The sequence below is a fragment of the Coloeus monedula genome, assembly GCF_965178545.1.
Source record: "Coloeus monedula genome assembly, contig: HAP1_SCAFFOLD_84, whole genome shotgun sequence".
NCBI classification, from domain to species: domain Eukaryota; kingdom Metazoa; phylum Chordata; class Aves; order Passeriformes; family Corvidae; genus Coloeus; species Coloeus monedula.
The window spans coordinates 902,737-917,351 of NW_028120815.1; the positions used below are offsets into that span (position 1 = coordinate 902,737).

General features: G+C 53.8%; 1 protein-coding gene across 1 annotated transcript; it reads left to right on the forward strand.

Moving 5' to 3' along the window:
- Window positions 1–335: 335 nt before the first annotated feature.
- LOC309585643 (olfactory receptor 14J1-like) lies at window positions 336–1,184 on the forward strand (the record flags this gene model as incomplete). The annotated part of the gene is made up of 1 exon (XM_082303567.1): window positions 336–1,184. One exon carries the CDS (start codon window positions 336–338, stop codon window positions 1,182–1,184), a length of 849 nt encoding a protein of 282 aa, XP_082159693.1.
- Window positions 1,185–14,615: the final 13,431 nt, after the last annotated feature.

A 14,615-nucleotide genomic window follows, 5' to 3' on the forward strand; every position in this document is an offset into this window, starting at 1 on the left:
TTCTACATTTGAGAGAAGTGAAACTGAGAAACTCTGAGCAGGTCAGAATGACAGAGCACCTCCCCTGAGTCTCCACTCATCATCTTGCCTTGCAAAAGTTGCTCTGTTCTCCCTGAAGGCAGCAGAAATGCTGAGGATTTCTGATACCCAAGAATACCAAGAGAGATATGGGGGGAGTTAGAAAAAAAAACCTCAGAACTCTTAAACACAAAAGGGTGTCTGTGTGTGTTCCAGGGGAGGGTGGATGGGAAATGGCTTTGGTTGTGGTTACAGATCTCCTCTAACTCTTCACTGTGTTTTTCTCCATGGTAGAACCCAATGCCCGGACACAGCCAATGTGCAACAGCAGCTCCATCAGCCCCTTCCTCCTGCTGGCATTGGCAGACACGCGGCAGCTGCAGCTCCTGCACTTCTGCCTCTTCCTGGGCATCTCCCTGGCTGCCCTCCTGGGCAGCGGCCTCATCATCAGCGCCGGAGCCTGCGGCCAGCACCTGCACAGCCCCATGTTCTTCTTCCTGCTCAGCCTGGCCCTCACCGACCTGGGCTCCATCTGCACCACTGTCCCCAAGGCCATGCACAATTCCCTCTGGGGCACCAGCCACATCTCCTACTCAGCATGTGCTGCTCACGTGTTTTTCTTTCTCTTCTTCCTCTCAGCAGAGGATTTCCTCCTCACCATCATGTGCTACGAGCGCTACGTGTCCATCTGCAAAGCCCTGCACTACGGGACCCTCCTGGGCAGCAGAGCTTGTGCCCACATGGCAGCAGCTGCCTGGGCCAGTGCCTTTCTCTACGCTCTCCTGCACACGGCCAATACATTTTCCCTGCCCCTGGGCCAGGGCAATGCCCTGGGCCAGTTCTTCTGTGAAATCCCACACATCCTCAAGCTCTCCTGCTCACACTGCCACCTCAGGGAACTTGGGCTCATCACTGTCAGTGCCTGTTTGGTGTTTGGCTGTTTTGTGTTCATTGTTTTCTCCTATGTGCAGATCTTCAGGGCCGTGCTGAGGATCCCCTCTGAGCAGGGCCGGCACAAAGCCTTTTCCACGTGCCTCCCTCACCTGGCCGTGCTCTCTCTGTTCCTCAGCACTGTTATGTTTTCCTACCTGAAGCCCCCCTCCATCTCCTCCCATCCCTGGATGTGGCCCTGTCAGTTCTGTACTCGGTGGTGCCTCCAGCCCTGAACCCCCTCATCTACAGCCTGAGGAACCAGGAGCTCAGGGATGCCCTGAGGAAAGTGAGGACTGGATACTTTTCACAAGTTAAAATCTTTCTATTTCCTTCTGCCATGCGGGGAAAATGATGACTAGGATGCTTCTCAGAAGTAATAATCTCTCTCTTTCCTGCTCCAGAACCTTCAGAATGTAACTTTACAATCCGGGCCTTTTTTTTCCTCTTTGTCCATATTTTCATTGGTGCTTTTTCTTATTCTTTTTCTGGTGTTATTCTGCTTTTTATAAAGTACTGTAGTACTACTCCTAGCATTTCTACATGAACATCTACCTTTCTTTTGAAACACAAAGACTTTCAGGAGGCTTCTTCCCTGTGCCTTTGAATATAAACAAGGGGCTGCCCTGACCTTTGTGTCCAAGGTTTGTTCCTCAGCCCTTCTCTGGCTCTGCAGGGGCAGTGCCTGTGGGCAGAGCTGGAGGGAAGAGACTCCCAGCACAGCAGCACGGCCAGGGACAATGGCCCAGCCTCTTCCCACCTCTGCTCTTCCCAGCTCCACACTCCCTTTCCCAGCCCTTCTGAGGGTGCAAGGCCGGAGTGCTCGGGCAGCTCGGTCACTGTCCTGCTGCGTGTCCGTGCTGTGAGCACAGGCAGGGGCAGGCCACGGGCACTGCTGGGACACAGCCGGGCTCCAGCACAGCAGCTCCATCAGCAAAGGGCATCTCCTGGGGGCAGGGCAGGAAGGCTTCGCTCTCCTCCAGAGCTGCTGTCAGGAATGTGCCCCAGGAATGCCCTGGCAAAGCAAACCCCAGTGCCCAGGGGCAGGGGGGAGTGTGCAGGGGGGGCAGGCAGCAGTGTCCTGGCACTGCCAGAGCTCCTGGGATGGACCTGAGGGAGCAGCAGAGCAGGGCCTGGGCTGTGCCTTTGTTCCGGGCACAGCCTGGGAAGGTGCCCAGGGCAAGTGTCCCACACCAGCCCCTGCCACCAGCAATCCCAGCACTGGCCTCTGCCCTCCCCTGCAGGAGGTTGTTTGTCCCTGCACGGAGGGACACCAAGTGACCAGGCCAGCAGTCCGTGTTTGCTGTGTCCTGAGGAGCCTTCAGCAGTGCATCGAGTGGGTGTGGGGAGATGAACCCGAGTGAGCACAAACACCATCAGCAGCACTCGGGGCTGGCACAATTCCAGGGGCACAAACTGTGCCCTGAGGCCACTTCACTCCCAGAGTAATGTCCTCTGGGAAAGCACCTGTTATTAGCATATATTATAGTATTGGCTTCTCGCAAAGTATTAAAGTAGATATTATATAATGTTAGAAATGCTTTTTGCTGTGTGGATGTAGTTTTCTCTCGTTTTAGCAAGAATGTTAGCAAGTGTGAGCAAGTAAGATAACCTCCAAGGGAGCAGAGGATGAGGCCCAAGGAGCTGCTAATCAACACTTTGTCCAGAGAACAAAAGGGCCCAAAGGCTGCTCCGCCCAGAGAACGGGCAGCCAGGAGGGTCCGAGAGCTGCTATCACCGCTCTGCCCGGGGGGCAAAGAGGCCCAAAGCTGCAATCAGCCCTGACTGTCTGGAGAATTAAGAGATCCACCCCACCATCGACTCTTACCTAGCGGGCCCAACCCCAAGAATCAAAAGAAATAAAACCACAAGGCAGAAGACTACGCATGCTCTAAAAAGGCGGACCCAAGGAGTGGCCATGCAGATCAATTCCTGGAAAAGTTTTAATATGAATACAGAACAGACAGTAAAAATGGTATAAAAGAGACTCACCTCGGGCATCAGGTGTGCTCTTGGCAGAGCGCCAAGGCACCCGGCCGTTATCCCTTTGCTTTATTTTACGTGTCTCTTATTGTCTTTATATTAAACTCTTTAAATTCTAACAGGAGAGTGAACCTCGCTTTTCACAGCACCTGAATTCTTTGCTGGGCTGTGCTGAGAACTGCATGGAGACAAACGTCCAGGGCAGGGAGGCTCCAGGGAAAGTGCTCAGGACAGCCAAGGGCTGCACAGAGAGACACCGGAGTGGTGGGTCTGTGGGGAGAAATCACAGCTGCCTCCCTTGGGAATTGCCCCCAGGACCTGGACAGGCTGTGCTGTGTTCTGGGCACTGACCTGGAACCGAGGGATGTGGAAAAGGCCTCTGGTTTCAGGGATGTTGGGAAGGCTGGGCAGGCACTGGCATTTGTCCCTCAGGGATTCCATGAGGGTCCTGCCAAGATGAGCTCTGCTCCTCCTTGGAGCCCTTCATGGGCACAGAGGGCTGAGAGATCTTTCCAGGACAGGCTCAGGCCAAGGAGCCCTTGAGTCTCTCAGCCCCCCGTCGGTGCCTGCTGGAATTCAATCCCCCTCCCCATCCCGCAGCAGCCCCGCATTTCCCTCCTCCAGCCTTGCTCTCCAGCACAGCCACGGGGGCTCTTCGGGCTCTCGGCTTTTCCTGCAGCCACCGAGGCCAGCTGAGCTCTGCCTTCCCCACACTCAGCCCTGCCCAGCGCAGGCAATGCCCAGAAATTCCCTGTGTGTCCCTGGCCTTGCTGTCAGCCCCGGCAGCGGCTCCGTGGCCCCTCTGTGCCCCGCTGCCCCAGCCATGGTGCCCCAGCCCCTGTGCAGGCCCAGCCCAGGACAGGAGCGCTGCGGGTGGGAACGGCCCCTGGGCCCTGCTGCCCACAGCAGCCTTGGGGCTCTGCGCTGTTGAGCTTTGGACGGGGTACCCTTCCTTCCCGGACCAGGGTGAGAGAGCAGAGGAGGCTGCTGTTCTGCTGAGTTCTGTATTTCATAGTCTCACAGCTTTCTTGAAGGCAGAGTTCAAAGGGGGTTACATGATAAAGGCAAGCAGCAACAGCAACAACAGGCAAAACAGCTTCTTCTTCTTCTTCTATATGCTCTATACACTCTATATGTTCTATATGCTCTATACTCTAGACTCTATATTTTTTCTTACAGAATTATGGATTATATTTGTTAATTGACCAATAAGATTAACACACGAATCTAGTTTTCCTTTTCTTAACCGATCCTGGTCTAATTCTAACAGTCGTAAGCCTCACACCAGTGTTACACAGGTATTACACAGATTTGTGGATGCAGTTTCTATCAGCTCTTACTGTTTACGTGAATGCTCCATCTAAAAAATGTGAACAGTGTCATTCTATCCATATTTTGTCTAAAGTAAAGAATTCTGTGAAAAGGTAACCCTGCTGCAGTAAGAACTGTGTTTAAGGTCTCTGCTGCAGCTTTTCGATGTTTAAGGCACTTAGCATATATTTCTACTAAAGGTTAAAAAATCTGTATTTCTATTTCACTTTGGTGTGACTTCATGTATCTCAGCTTGTCCAAAGGTTTTAATTCAACCCCTGTGCTTTGGCTTCCCTCTGGGCCTGAGTCCAGAGGAGCTTTCACTTCAACAAAACAGAACACTTACAAGAAAAGTAAATGGAGTGGGAACTCATGAGAGATTGAATTTTCTCTGATTCAACTCCAGGATTGATGCCATAGACTTCTGAGTGGAAGAATAATTAATTCATTCTCCTTAAGACAATAAATCAAGAGAATAAATTAGACTTTTGTATCAGGTATGAGTGAAGAGATTGCATCCAACACAAGTTTTTCCTGTAGGATTTTTATTTTATTTTTTTATTTTCTCAGGAGATTGTATCAAGGCAGAAGAATTAAATTCAAGATATTTGTAGCAAAGAGACCTCTACTGAACTCATTGTTCCAAATAAACATATCCCTTACCCCATATTTCCATGACCAGAAGTTTTTCTAATTTTGGACTCTAGTATATTGTACTGTATGTGTATTCAGAATACTTTGCAACAGTTAAATTTGCTTAAATTTCATTTCAGACATTTACTTAATTTTAAGAATTTGCCTCATTTCAGCCATCTTTTAAAAAGTATTTTCACACTTTTATTTTTTTTGTCTGATACCTTTTCAGTGAGGAGGACCATCATTTGGGTTTTCTCTTGGTACCTCACTAATGCACTCTGAGAGCCATGTTCTGTGTTATTAATGTAGTAGTGATCCGGGGTTCATGGATGGCTACTGCAGGAAACTTGATGGCCAGTAGTGAAAACAGCAAAAATAATGATGAGAGGAGCCACAGACGTTCTGCTGTCTGAGAACTGTGAACTGCCAAAATCAAAAAGGTCAGTGCTCTTCTGGTTCAGAATGCCCTTCAGTTGGAGCTGGAACATACTTTGGGCTAAGAGCCTGAGCACAAGAGGCTGTAGCACCTATTTTGTTCAGCAGTTCCCTATTGCCCTACTCCATACTCCACTGCATTCCAGCATGTGATTTGCTGAGCTGTAGACTGTCCCTGAGTGGTGTGATTGCCTGGAATGCTTGAAAATTTGGCTTCACATCCCTCAGTTTCTTTTCAGCATTTTCTCTGTTGCCCTCGTTGCCTCACACCAGCCCCTGTTTTACTTCTAGATGGAGAACAAGGTTACAAACTACAACTTCTCTTCCTATGTACTTAGAGGGGCTCTCACCTGTAATAATAAATGAAATAGGTTTCATTCCTTTTGATTCCTCCTGGTATGATGCAAAGAAAGGAAAGGTAGCTGGAACTATGGCTTTTTGGGGTGGCTGTTATACCAGAGCCCTGGATCTGTATTAGGGATATTCGTGTTGGCCAGACTGTCTCAGCAGAAAGAGGGAGGAGTGCAATATTAATGTCAGGAGCTCATCCCTGTCCGTGATTTATTAAAAGAAGCCTAGCTTCATGTCTTAGGCCCTGAATGAAATACCTGCAGTTTGGCTGCCTGAGTTTGTATCTATGGATCCCACTTCTGTGCAATGTCTGAAGGCCAGGGAACTGCCTTTGTTACCTCTCCTACTGGCACTGCTACAGGAGAAGGAAAGAAATCCAACTAATTTTGAATCAGCTAACGTGTCCCTTTTGGATACAGAATTCACTGAGAGCCATAAATACAGTGCGTGGCTTTAATAAAGCACAAACGTGAATTTTAAACCACACCTGGCATTGATGTTGCTTGGACTGAATGTGTGCACAGCCCAATGTTTCTCCTCATTGTCCCTGTTATGAATTTCTGCCATTTTTCCTCTTCATTCCTGTCTGAACAAAAGCAGACTTTGTGCCACTGAGTTGAGAACGTTATAAATAAGGTATGGAATTCGTGCTATTATGTATAAAATTGGAGTGTAATCAGACCCTACAGAGACCGAGTTTCAAAATCCCTTCAGCAGCCTGGCTGAGAGAAAAATTTCACAACACTAAAAGAAGTTCTCTCACAATAAGTGAGGATTCCACCCAGGTGGGGTTAGATCTTATCACCGGGACATTTGCACCATAACGACTTGATTGCCACCTTCTGATATCTACATCTCATCTGATAAGGAATCGGACATCCCGGGAACTAAAAATAACTGTTCCAGGAAGAAGAGATGGCCCATTCATCAGCAGAAATGGCCCACTCATCACCCAGGATGGACAATTCCTGGGATCCAGGAAAGGCTTTGTGCAGCCCAACTCCGGGACAAGAAAACTTCATGAATATGCTAAAATGACGAGAAGAATAGAATTAATTCAGACTCTGCCCAAAAAATGTATAAGAAGGGACCAGCCAAAGCAGCATCCGTGAACTTGGGAGGTCTGGTGCGACAGAGATCAGATCTATGCGTGTTCACCCAGCTCCGACCCCGGGCTCGGAGCTGCTTTTCTCCATCGTGGCTTTTAAAACCGATATTTCGGTAGCATAATAAATGTCATTTCTTTATAAATTTTGATTGGGCAATTTTGTTTATCTTAAGAACATCCTTCTCAGGCATCAGGAAATTGCCCCATCTCTTTGTTCACCATCTCGAGTGCTTTTCTCACTCAGAGAGGATGGTAACACCACAGGGATTCGTGTACTGACTCTGAGCAGCAAGCTTTGGCCCTGGTGAAGCTGAAGGACCATAAGGCAAGGCAGGAATTTGTTAAGAAGTTCTCACTAATCCCTGGATTTGAAGGAATGATGGAATAAATGGCAAACCTTTTGCTTCAGGCACTGGAGCAGATGATTTTTCTAACAAATAATATTGTTTTGAGCGTTACTGAGCTCATTCACCTTGTGAGGGATTTTTCTTTAAAAAACCATTGATTTCTTTGTACCTTAACTGCACAGCTTTTGAACAGCTGGGTGCTTTTGTGTTCCTTCTCCCGTTTATGATGTCAGTGTGCTTTTTACTGCATATCCAAGAACAGCTTTTAATTTTTCTCATTTTTAGCTTCACTTCCTAGTTTTTACAGTTAAGTGCATTTTTTATGTTGTAGGTCACCTGTCACATTTCCCTCGGGCAGTATCTGTACACTGCAAGTGATTCAGCCTCTCTCTTTCTGTTTCATCTCATGCTAATGGCTGGGAGATGTTATCTGGGTTAGCCAGGCTAAGGAACATCCTGTTCTTGCTTGATTTTCTTGAGCTGAGAACCTTCTGGCTATCTCACTGCTCCTTGGAGTATTGTGTTGCTCTGGGTTCTGCAGATAGTTATCTGAGGTGGGAACTGGCCAGATGAGTTGCTGCCCTTTGTAAATGGCTCTGTTTAAATTTCTGTGCTATCTTGGACACCGCTTAAGGTGTTGGGTCCTTCTTGCTTCAGGTGCTGTAAATGGGAAGATGAGAAATTCCTTCCCATCACTGATGAAAGTCCTGGCCAATCTCAGTATCAGGGGAGATCTGTAATGTGATGAATTTCCTTTGCTGCAGTATCTGTGCCAGGCTTTTCTCCCTTGTGTTTGATCGTTTATAACATACACAGATACATGTTTTACTTAGGGAAAATCTGGGAGCATGGTGTGTTCATAGCTACTCGGTAACATATTTTCAGTATATATAACACGTGAATGGAAAAGGGGAAGTGCAGCACAATGAGTGTGTTTTGGGTATCTCCTGCAGATGTTGAATCTGTCCATAAGAAGAGATTTCTAAGAAAGTTTTATTAATGAAGGTTGCATCATTGCTTTTTTTATGCTTGCAGCTGCTCAGAGGGAAGGAAAGTCCCACGTCTCTCTTACACTTGTTGAAACACAGCATGATTTGTTGGTGTATATAAATTTAAGCTAGCTATTTCTCATTTGACTTCATTTTGCTTTGTGCCAAGGTCCTCTGGAGTAACTGAAACAAAAGTAAAATGCCTGTTCTGATGGAATGATTGAATAAAATGTAAAAGGACAGCAACAGTCAAATTAGATCCCCTTGCTGCTCATTGCCAGGAAGAGCTGGTTCATTAAACCAAAGCAGGATGGAAGTGATGAGCAATGTGCTTGCTTAAAGGATTCCTCCCTTGGGAGGGTGATGGTGTCACCTGGATCCTTGAGATCATCATCTGCTGCTTGCTGACTGCCTCTGAGGAACAAGCCTCAATGTCATCTTACCTGTCTGTGACCCATCGGCCTCGGGAAACAGCTGCTTTCTCTCATGCTGCACTGGTTTGGAAAGGAAGGAAGAGGCAGGAAAATTGTGACTTTCACCTGTGTGAGTGCTTTGGTGGCAACAAGATTGTGTCTTTCTATGTAAGAAAGTGTGTGTGTGTCTCTCTTAAAAAGCCTGGTGCTTGTTATCTTTGCTAAGCAATTGCAAAGAACCAATGAAATAGAGAGACAGTGTTGTGGTGGATATTAACTTTTAATGAGCTTACAGAATAGAGCCTTTCATAATCGGAATTCCTTAGCTCTACAGAGATAATGAAAATAAGAATGTAGTGAAGTTGCTATATACACTAGCAGATGATTTCCAAACACTGAAACCCAAAGGATTTAAAATTTATTCTGCTAAGAAATTGCTTGGGACATGCAACTCTTGGACAGGAACTACATTTCATACTAAGTAGACATCATCTGGTTATGTTGAAATGTAAAGACTCAATTGGGGTCTTGCAGAAAGCAGTGGTAGAAGTACTGTTGGCTTTGCTAAACGCAGACCTGGGGCAGTGGGAACTATCCTGGTGCTGGCAGACAACAAGGTCTGCATGGAGGCGGGGGTGGGGGAAATCACGGGTAGGGCTTGGCCCCAGTATTTTCAGAACTATAAAGGACTTGGAATGGCCTGGGAAATTCTGTTCCGGGTAGAGATGATGATGGGATGGGTCAGCATTTAGGAAATGCTGATTAAATGAAGGGCACGCAGGGAGTTGAAGACATTGTGTTAAGGTGAGGAACAGGACCGGGACACTGCGCTGGGGCCCCGCGCACTTTTCCAGCCCGGCCGCCCCCACGGGCCGGGCCCCGCGGCTCCCGCTGCCGCCCCCCAGCACGGGGCTGTGTCCCAGACCCCACGGTCCAGCCCGAGGGTTGGGGGCGGCAGCGGAGCTGCTGGACGGAGCTTCCAGCCCCGCCAGCCGCAGCTCCGATCCCTTGGGCCGTGACGCCGGGGACGGGTGTCCGTCGGCACTCGGGGTCTGTCAGCTTTTGCAGTCCAGAGGGAGAAACTGAGTCCCAAGGGGTGTCGCTTTCCATCAATCGCTATTTCTCCTCTCTTTTCCATGACGGATTTCACAGCGCTTCCTTTCGCCCCAGAGATTTGGAAAACAAAATTCCCGGCTGCCCTGGCATCCCTGCAGCTCTCCACAGCTCCAGCCTCGTCCCTCCTCTCCGTTTCCTTCTCTCCAGTCTCTCCCGCCTGGCCCTGCCGGCTCGGAGGAAGGAGATTCCCCCGGCACCCCCTGCCTCCTCCTCCTGTCCCGTGGGGCGCAGTTGGTGCTTCTGGAGCCGCCTGCCCGCGCAGCCGGACCCGCCCTGCGGCCGCTCAGCGCTGCAGCCGAGGGAATGAATTGCAGGCACCGCTGCGCTGGGCTGGCCCTGGCCGGGTGCCCGGGGCCACCAAAGCCGCTCTGGCACTCTGCTCACAGCTGCAGCACACAGAGCACTGAAGGAAAGGCTCGTGGGCTGGGATCGGGGCAGGGAGAGCTCACTCACTGCTCACTGCCAGGGCCACAACAGACCCAAGCTGGGGAAATTAATGGAATTTATTTCCAAACCAATCACACCAGGACAAGGAGAACTAAAACAAATCCTAAAGAAACACCTTCCCCACCCCTCCCTCCTTCCCGGGCTCCCAGTCTCCGCCCGCAGTCCCTCCTCTGCCCTCCCTGCACGGCAATCGTGTCACCAGCCATGAACTTGGCTTTTGCCTCATCCCGGGATCTCTTCCCGGACAGGAAGAACTTTCCCCAGCACAGATTCAGGCTGTGGCGGCCTTTGAGGCTCAGGGTGTTTCTCCTGCAGCTCCTTGCAGGTCTCCTCTCCCCGTGCCGGCTCTCCTGCGCCACAGAACTCTGCCGGCTGCAGCTTTGCAAACGTCAGCTCCAGGTCTGGATGTTCCTGCACGATTTGCTCGAGGTCCTTGGGGGCTGCATCCGATCCATTGTTGTTGTGTTCCCCCTCGGCACGGAGCCCATGGATCTGATGGCCCCTGGCCAGGGCCTGGCACAGGAGGTGGAACCTGGGTGCTGCTGCAGCGGCGCCGGGGGAGCCCCAGGACTCGCTGTGGCCGCTGTGGCAGCCGCAGCACAGCCCGTTCCCAGCGAGGAGCCCAGGGCTCCGTGGGGCTCTGCAGGACCTCGGCCCTGGGGCTCGTCTGCATCAGCCCGGGCAGCTGGGCTGGACTTGGCTTCCTTTGTGTCTCTGGCTGCCCTGGCACAGCAGCTGCCCAGCGCTCAGGGGACAGCAATGGGAGCGGGGCAGGTCGGGGTGAGCTTCAGTGTCTGTGCCCGGCAGAAATGCCAAAGCCTTCCCTAAGGAGCAGCGAGTGCTGCCAGAGCACAGGATGCTGCTGCTGCTGCTGCTGCTGAGCACGGGACGGCCCCAGGGCTGATGCCAGACAAAGCTGGGATGGGAGCCACAAACAACGGGAGGAGGGGGGGAGGGGCAGGAGAGGACGAGGAAGAGCGAGGGGGGAGGGCGGATGGAGGAGCAGGAGCGGCAGGAAGAGGAGAGATAAAAGGGGAGGGGCGGGAGGAAGAGGAGAGATAAAAGGGGAGGAGCGGGAGGAAGAGGAGAGATAAAAGGGGAGGGGCGGGAGGAAGAGGCAGGACAGAGGAGGCAGGAAGAGGAGCCTCCACGTGCATCCATCGCTCTCTGTGTCCGCAGCTCTCGGCTCCCCCCATCCCGCAGGTGACCGGGTAGGGACAGCTCGCCCCAAATATCTTGGGCGATCACTGGTGTTATTTTTGGGAGAGGGGATTTTTGGAGCTTGGAGGACTCCAGCACCGAGCCCCAAATATCTTTGTTGGTTCCTGGGGGAAGGGGGTTTGGTGGGGCGGGGGGTGAGGCGGATGTTTGGATCTTACAGGGCTCCAAATGTGAGTCGGAAATGCCCCTTGGGGGATATTGGGGAGCCCCCGGCACGCGGGGTTTTGGGGGTCCCGGTGGCGGCTGCCGGGAGAAATGGGATGGGGCGGGATGGGGCCCGGGAAGGGTGGGATGTGGATTGGGGGGTGGGATGAAGTGTGGCGGAGGGGGATGGGCGGGATGGGGCCTGGGCTGAGGCAGCCGAAGGTTGGGGATGATGAGGCCGGGGGGACCCCACTCCTGAGGGGCGTGCGGGGTATCCGGCAGCTCGGAGGGAGTTTTGGGGCACCCCTAATCCTGAGGGGGTGGTGCCGGCAGCGGGGGACACGTGGCTCCGGCAGCTCTGGCCCCAGCTGAGCCCCCCCCGCCGCCAGCGCCCCCCGGAGCGGAATTTGGGGAGGGGGAGGTGGGGGCGGCCAGGCCGGGCCCCCCCGCGCTGTCCCGGCGGGGGCCGAGTGCGGGCGGGAGCCCCGCGGGGCCCGGCCCTGCCCGGGCACGGCTGATGCCGCCCGCCCGCGCTCCGCACTGGTCCGGACTGGTGCTCCCAGTGCCGTGCGGGGCGGGGCCGCTCTGGGGACCCCCCAGGGCACAGCGCGGCTGCTTTGGGGCTGTGGGCAGCGCCCGGCGCTGGGCATGGGGCGTGTGGGGGCAGCTGGGGCCGCACTGGTGGCACTGGTGGTGCTGGGAGCCCCCTCGGCCGCGGGGTGAGCGGTGAGAAGGGGGGCGGGTCTGGGACCCCAAATTGAGCGAAATGGGGAATGGAACCCCCAAAGTGAGCAGGAGGGGCCTGGAACCCCCAAAACCAAGGCCGGGGGAGGGGAGGTGGGGATTGGGGATGGGGAAGGTGCAGAAGGGGAGGGGCTCGAGAGGGGCCTGGGAGCCCCAAACAAAGCGGGAGGGGGCTGGGACACCCAAATTGAGCTGGAATGGGGCTGTGGATTGGGGGAACGCTGAGAAAGGGGAGGAGAGGGGAGGGAAAGGTGGAGTTGGGGCCAGAAGAAGAGCGGTTCCATGGGGGTCCAGCCCTGTCCCCCAGCACCTGAGGCCTGGAGCGATTCCCTGGGGCTCTGGGGAAGGGAGGGATCCGCACTGGGGGGGTCCCCAACCCCCTGTCCATGCCTGGGGCTGATCGGGGCTCCCCCCACACAGCAGCCGGTGCTGCGGCAGCCGTGGGGCAGAGGGGGTGGGAAAGGGGGGGCAGGGTGGGAGTGGAGGAGGAGCGGGAGGGAGAGGAGGGAGAGAGGAGGAGGAGGAGCTGGAGAACCACGAGGTTCCACCGCCCGCCCACTGTGTCCGCAGCACCCCCAGCCCCGGTAGCATCTTCCCCCCCATCCTGCAGGTGAGCGGGGAGGGGGAGCTCACCCCAAATCTATCGGGGGGTCAGCAGGAGGGGTTTTTTTGGAGGGGTGTTTGGAGCTTGCAGATTCTGGAATCGAGCCCCAGATGTCCTTGCATGTCCCTGGGAGGGATTTTTTGTGCCAGAGGGGATATGTGGGTCTTGCAGGACTCCAAAGCTGAGCCATAATTGCCCCTTGGGGGTCCATGTGAGGATCACCCAGTACTTGCAGGGTTGGACTTTGGCTTTGGGGATCCCCAGGAGAGCTGGGGGCTGGAACACGGGACCCCTGGAGTGGGGAGAGCAGAGAGGGACGATACCAGAGCTGGGGGACCCCCAAGAGCCTGGAGGGGTGGGGGGCCTGGAGATGAGGTGGGGCTGGGACCCCTCGTCCCTGAAAGGGGGGGTGAGGAGAGAGGGGAGCCTCAAGTGCCTGGAGTGGAGGGAGGCTGAAGAGGGAGACCCTGGGACCTCTGGGAGCCAAAGCAGAATCAGGAAAAAAGGGACCTGTGGGACCCCTGAAACCCCCAGCATCCCTAAGCAGGACCCCGGAGAGGGGGATCCCCAGGACTCACGGGACCCCCAGCAGCCCTGACAAGGGGGACTCCCAGAACCCAAAGTGAGGAGACTGGAAAGGGGGAACTCCTGGAGGATTCTTCTGGAGTCACTGTCAATTTTTTGTTGGTTTTTATGGACACCGGTGACATCTAGAGATGGACTTGAGCAGTAGGAAGCCCCAACCCAGGACACTCATCCCTTGTTTCTCCCCAAACCAGGATTTCCCATTCCCAGCCCTTGGCCAGATGGAGGAGGAGGCTGTGAGGAAGAGGAAGATGCCCCGGGAGCCCCAGGCAGGTGAGGAGGAAGTCAGTGCCCCTTTCCCCTCTCTCCTGCTCCATCTCCCAGCCCAGCATCGCCCCCGGCTGCAGGACAACCCCGCTGCCGACGCCGTCCTGCCGGGGACGGACTGGGGGGATCTCCTTGCCCTTCCCTGTGGCACGGAGGCAAATCCCATCCTCTCCTTGTCCTTCCTCCCCAGACAAGGAGCTGAGCACGGAGCCCAGGGAGGACAAATCCCCGCGGCAGAACCTGGTGGAAGAGGCCGTTTTGAGTGGCTCCATGGCGCAGGAATCCAATGGGGAGGAAAAGCCCCGAGATCCTGCAGGAGGAGGGGCTGCAAACGCAGCCCAGGGTGCTCTGAGGAGGAAAGACCCACCCTGTGCCGGGAAGGCGGCCGGAGATGCAGCCAGAGGTCAGAGCTGGTGGTTCATGAGCAGCTTCACAATGGGGAGAAGCCCCACAAGTGTGGGGAATGTGGGAAGAGCTTCAGGTGGAGCTGCCACCTGATCCGCCACCAGCGCATCCACACAGGGGAGAGGCCCTACGAGTGTGGGGAGTGTGGGAAGAGGTTTCACACCAGCTCCAATCTCCTCCTGCACCAGCGGATTCACACGGATGAGAGGCCCTTCCGCTGCCCCGACTGCAGGAAGGGCTTTAGGTACAACTCTGACCTCGTCACCCACCGGCGCATCCACACAGGGGAGAGGCCCTACGAGTGTGGGGAGTGTGGGAAGAGGTTTCACACCAGCTCCAATCTCCTCCTGCACCAGCGGATTCACACGGATGAGAGGCCCTTCCACTGCCCCGACTGCAAGAAGGCCTTCAAACAAAACTCCCAACTCGTCACCCACAGGCGCATCCACACCGGGGAGAGGCCCTACGAGTGTCCCGAGTGTGGGGAGAGCTTCAGACAGAGCTCTACCTTGACCAAACACCAACGGAGGTACCACTAAGGGAAGCCCTGCGAGTGCCCCG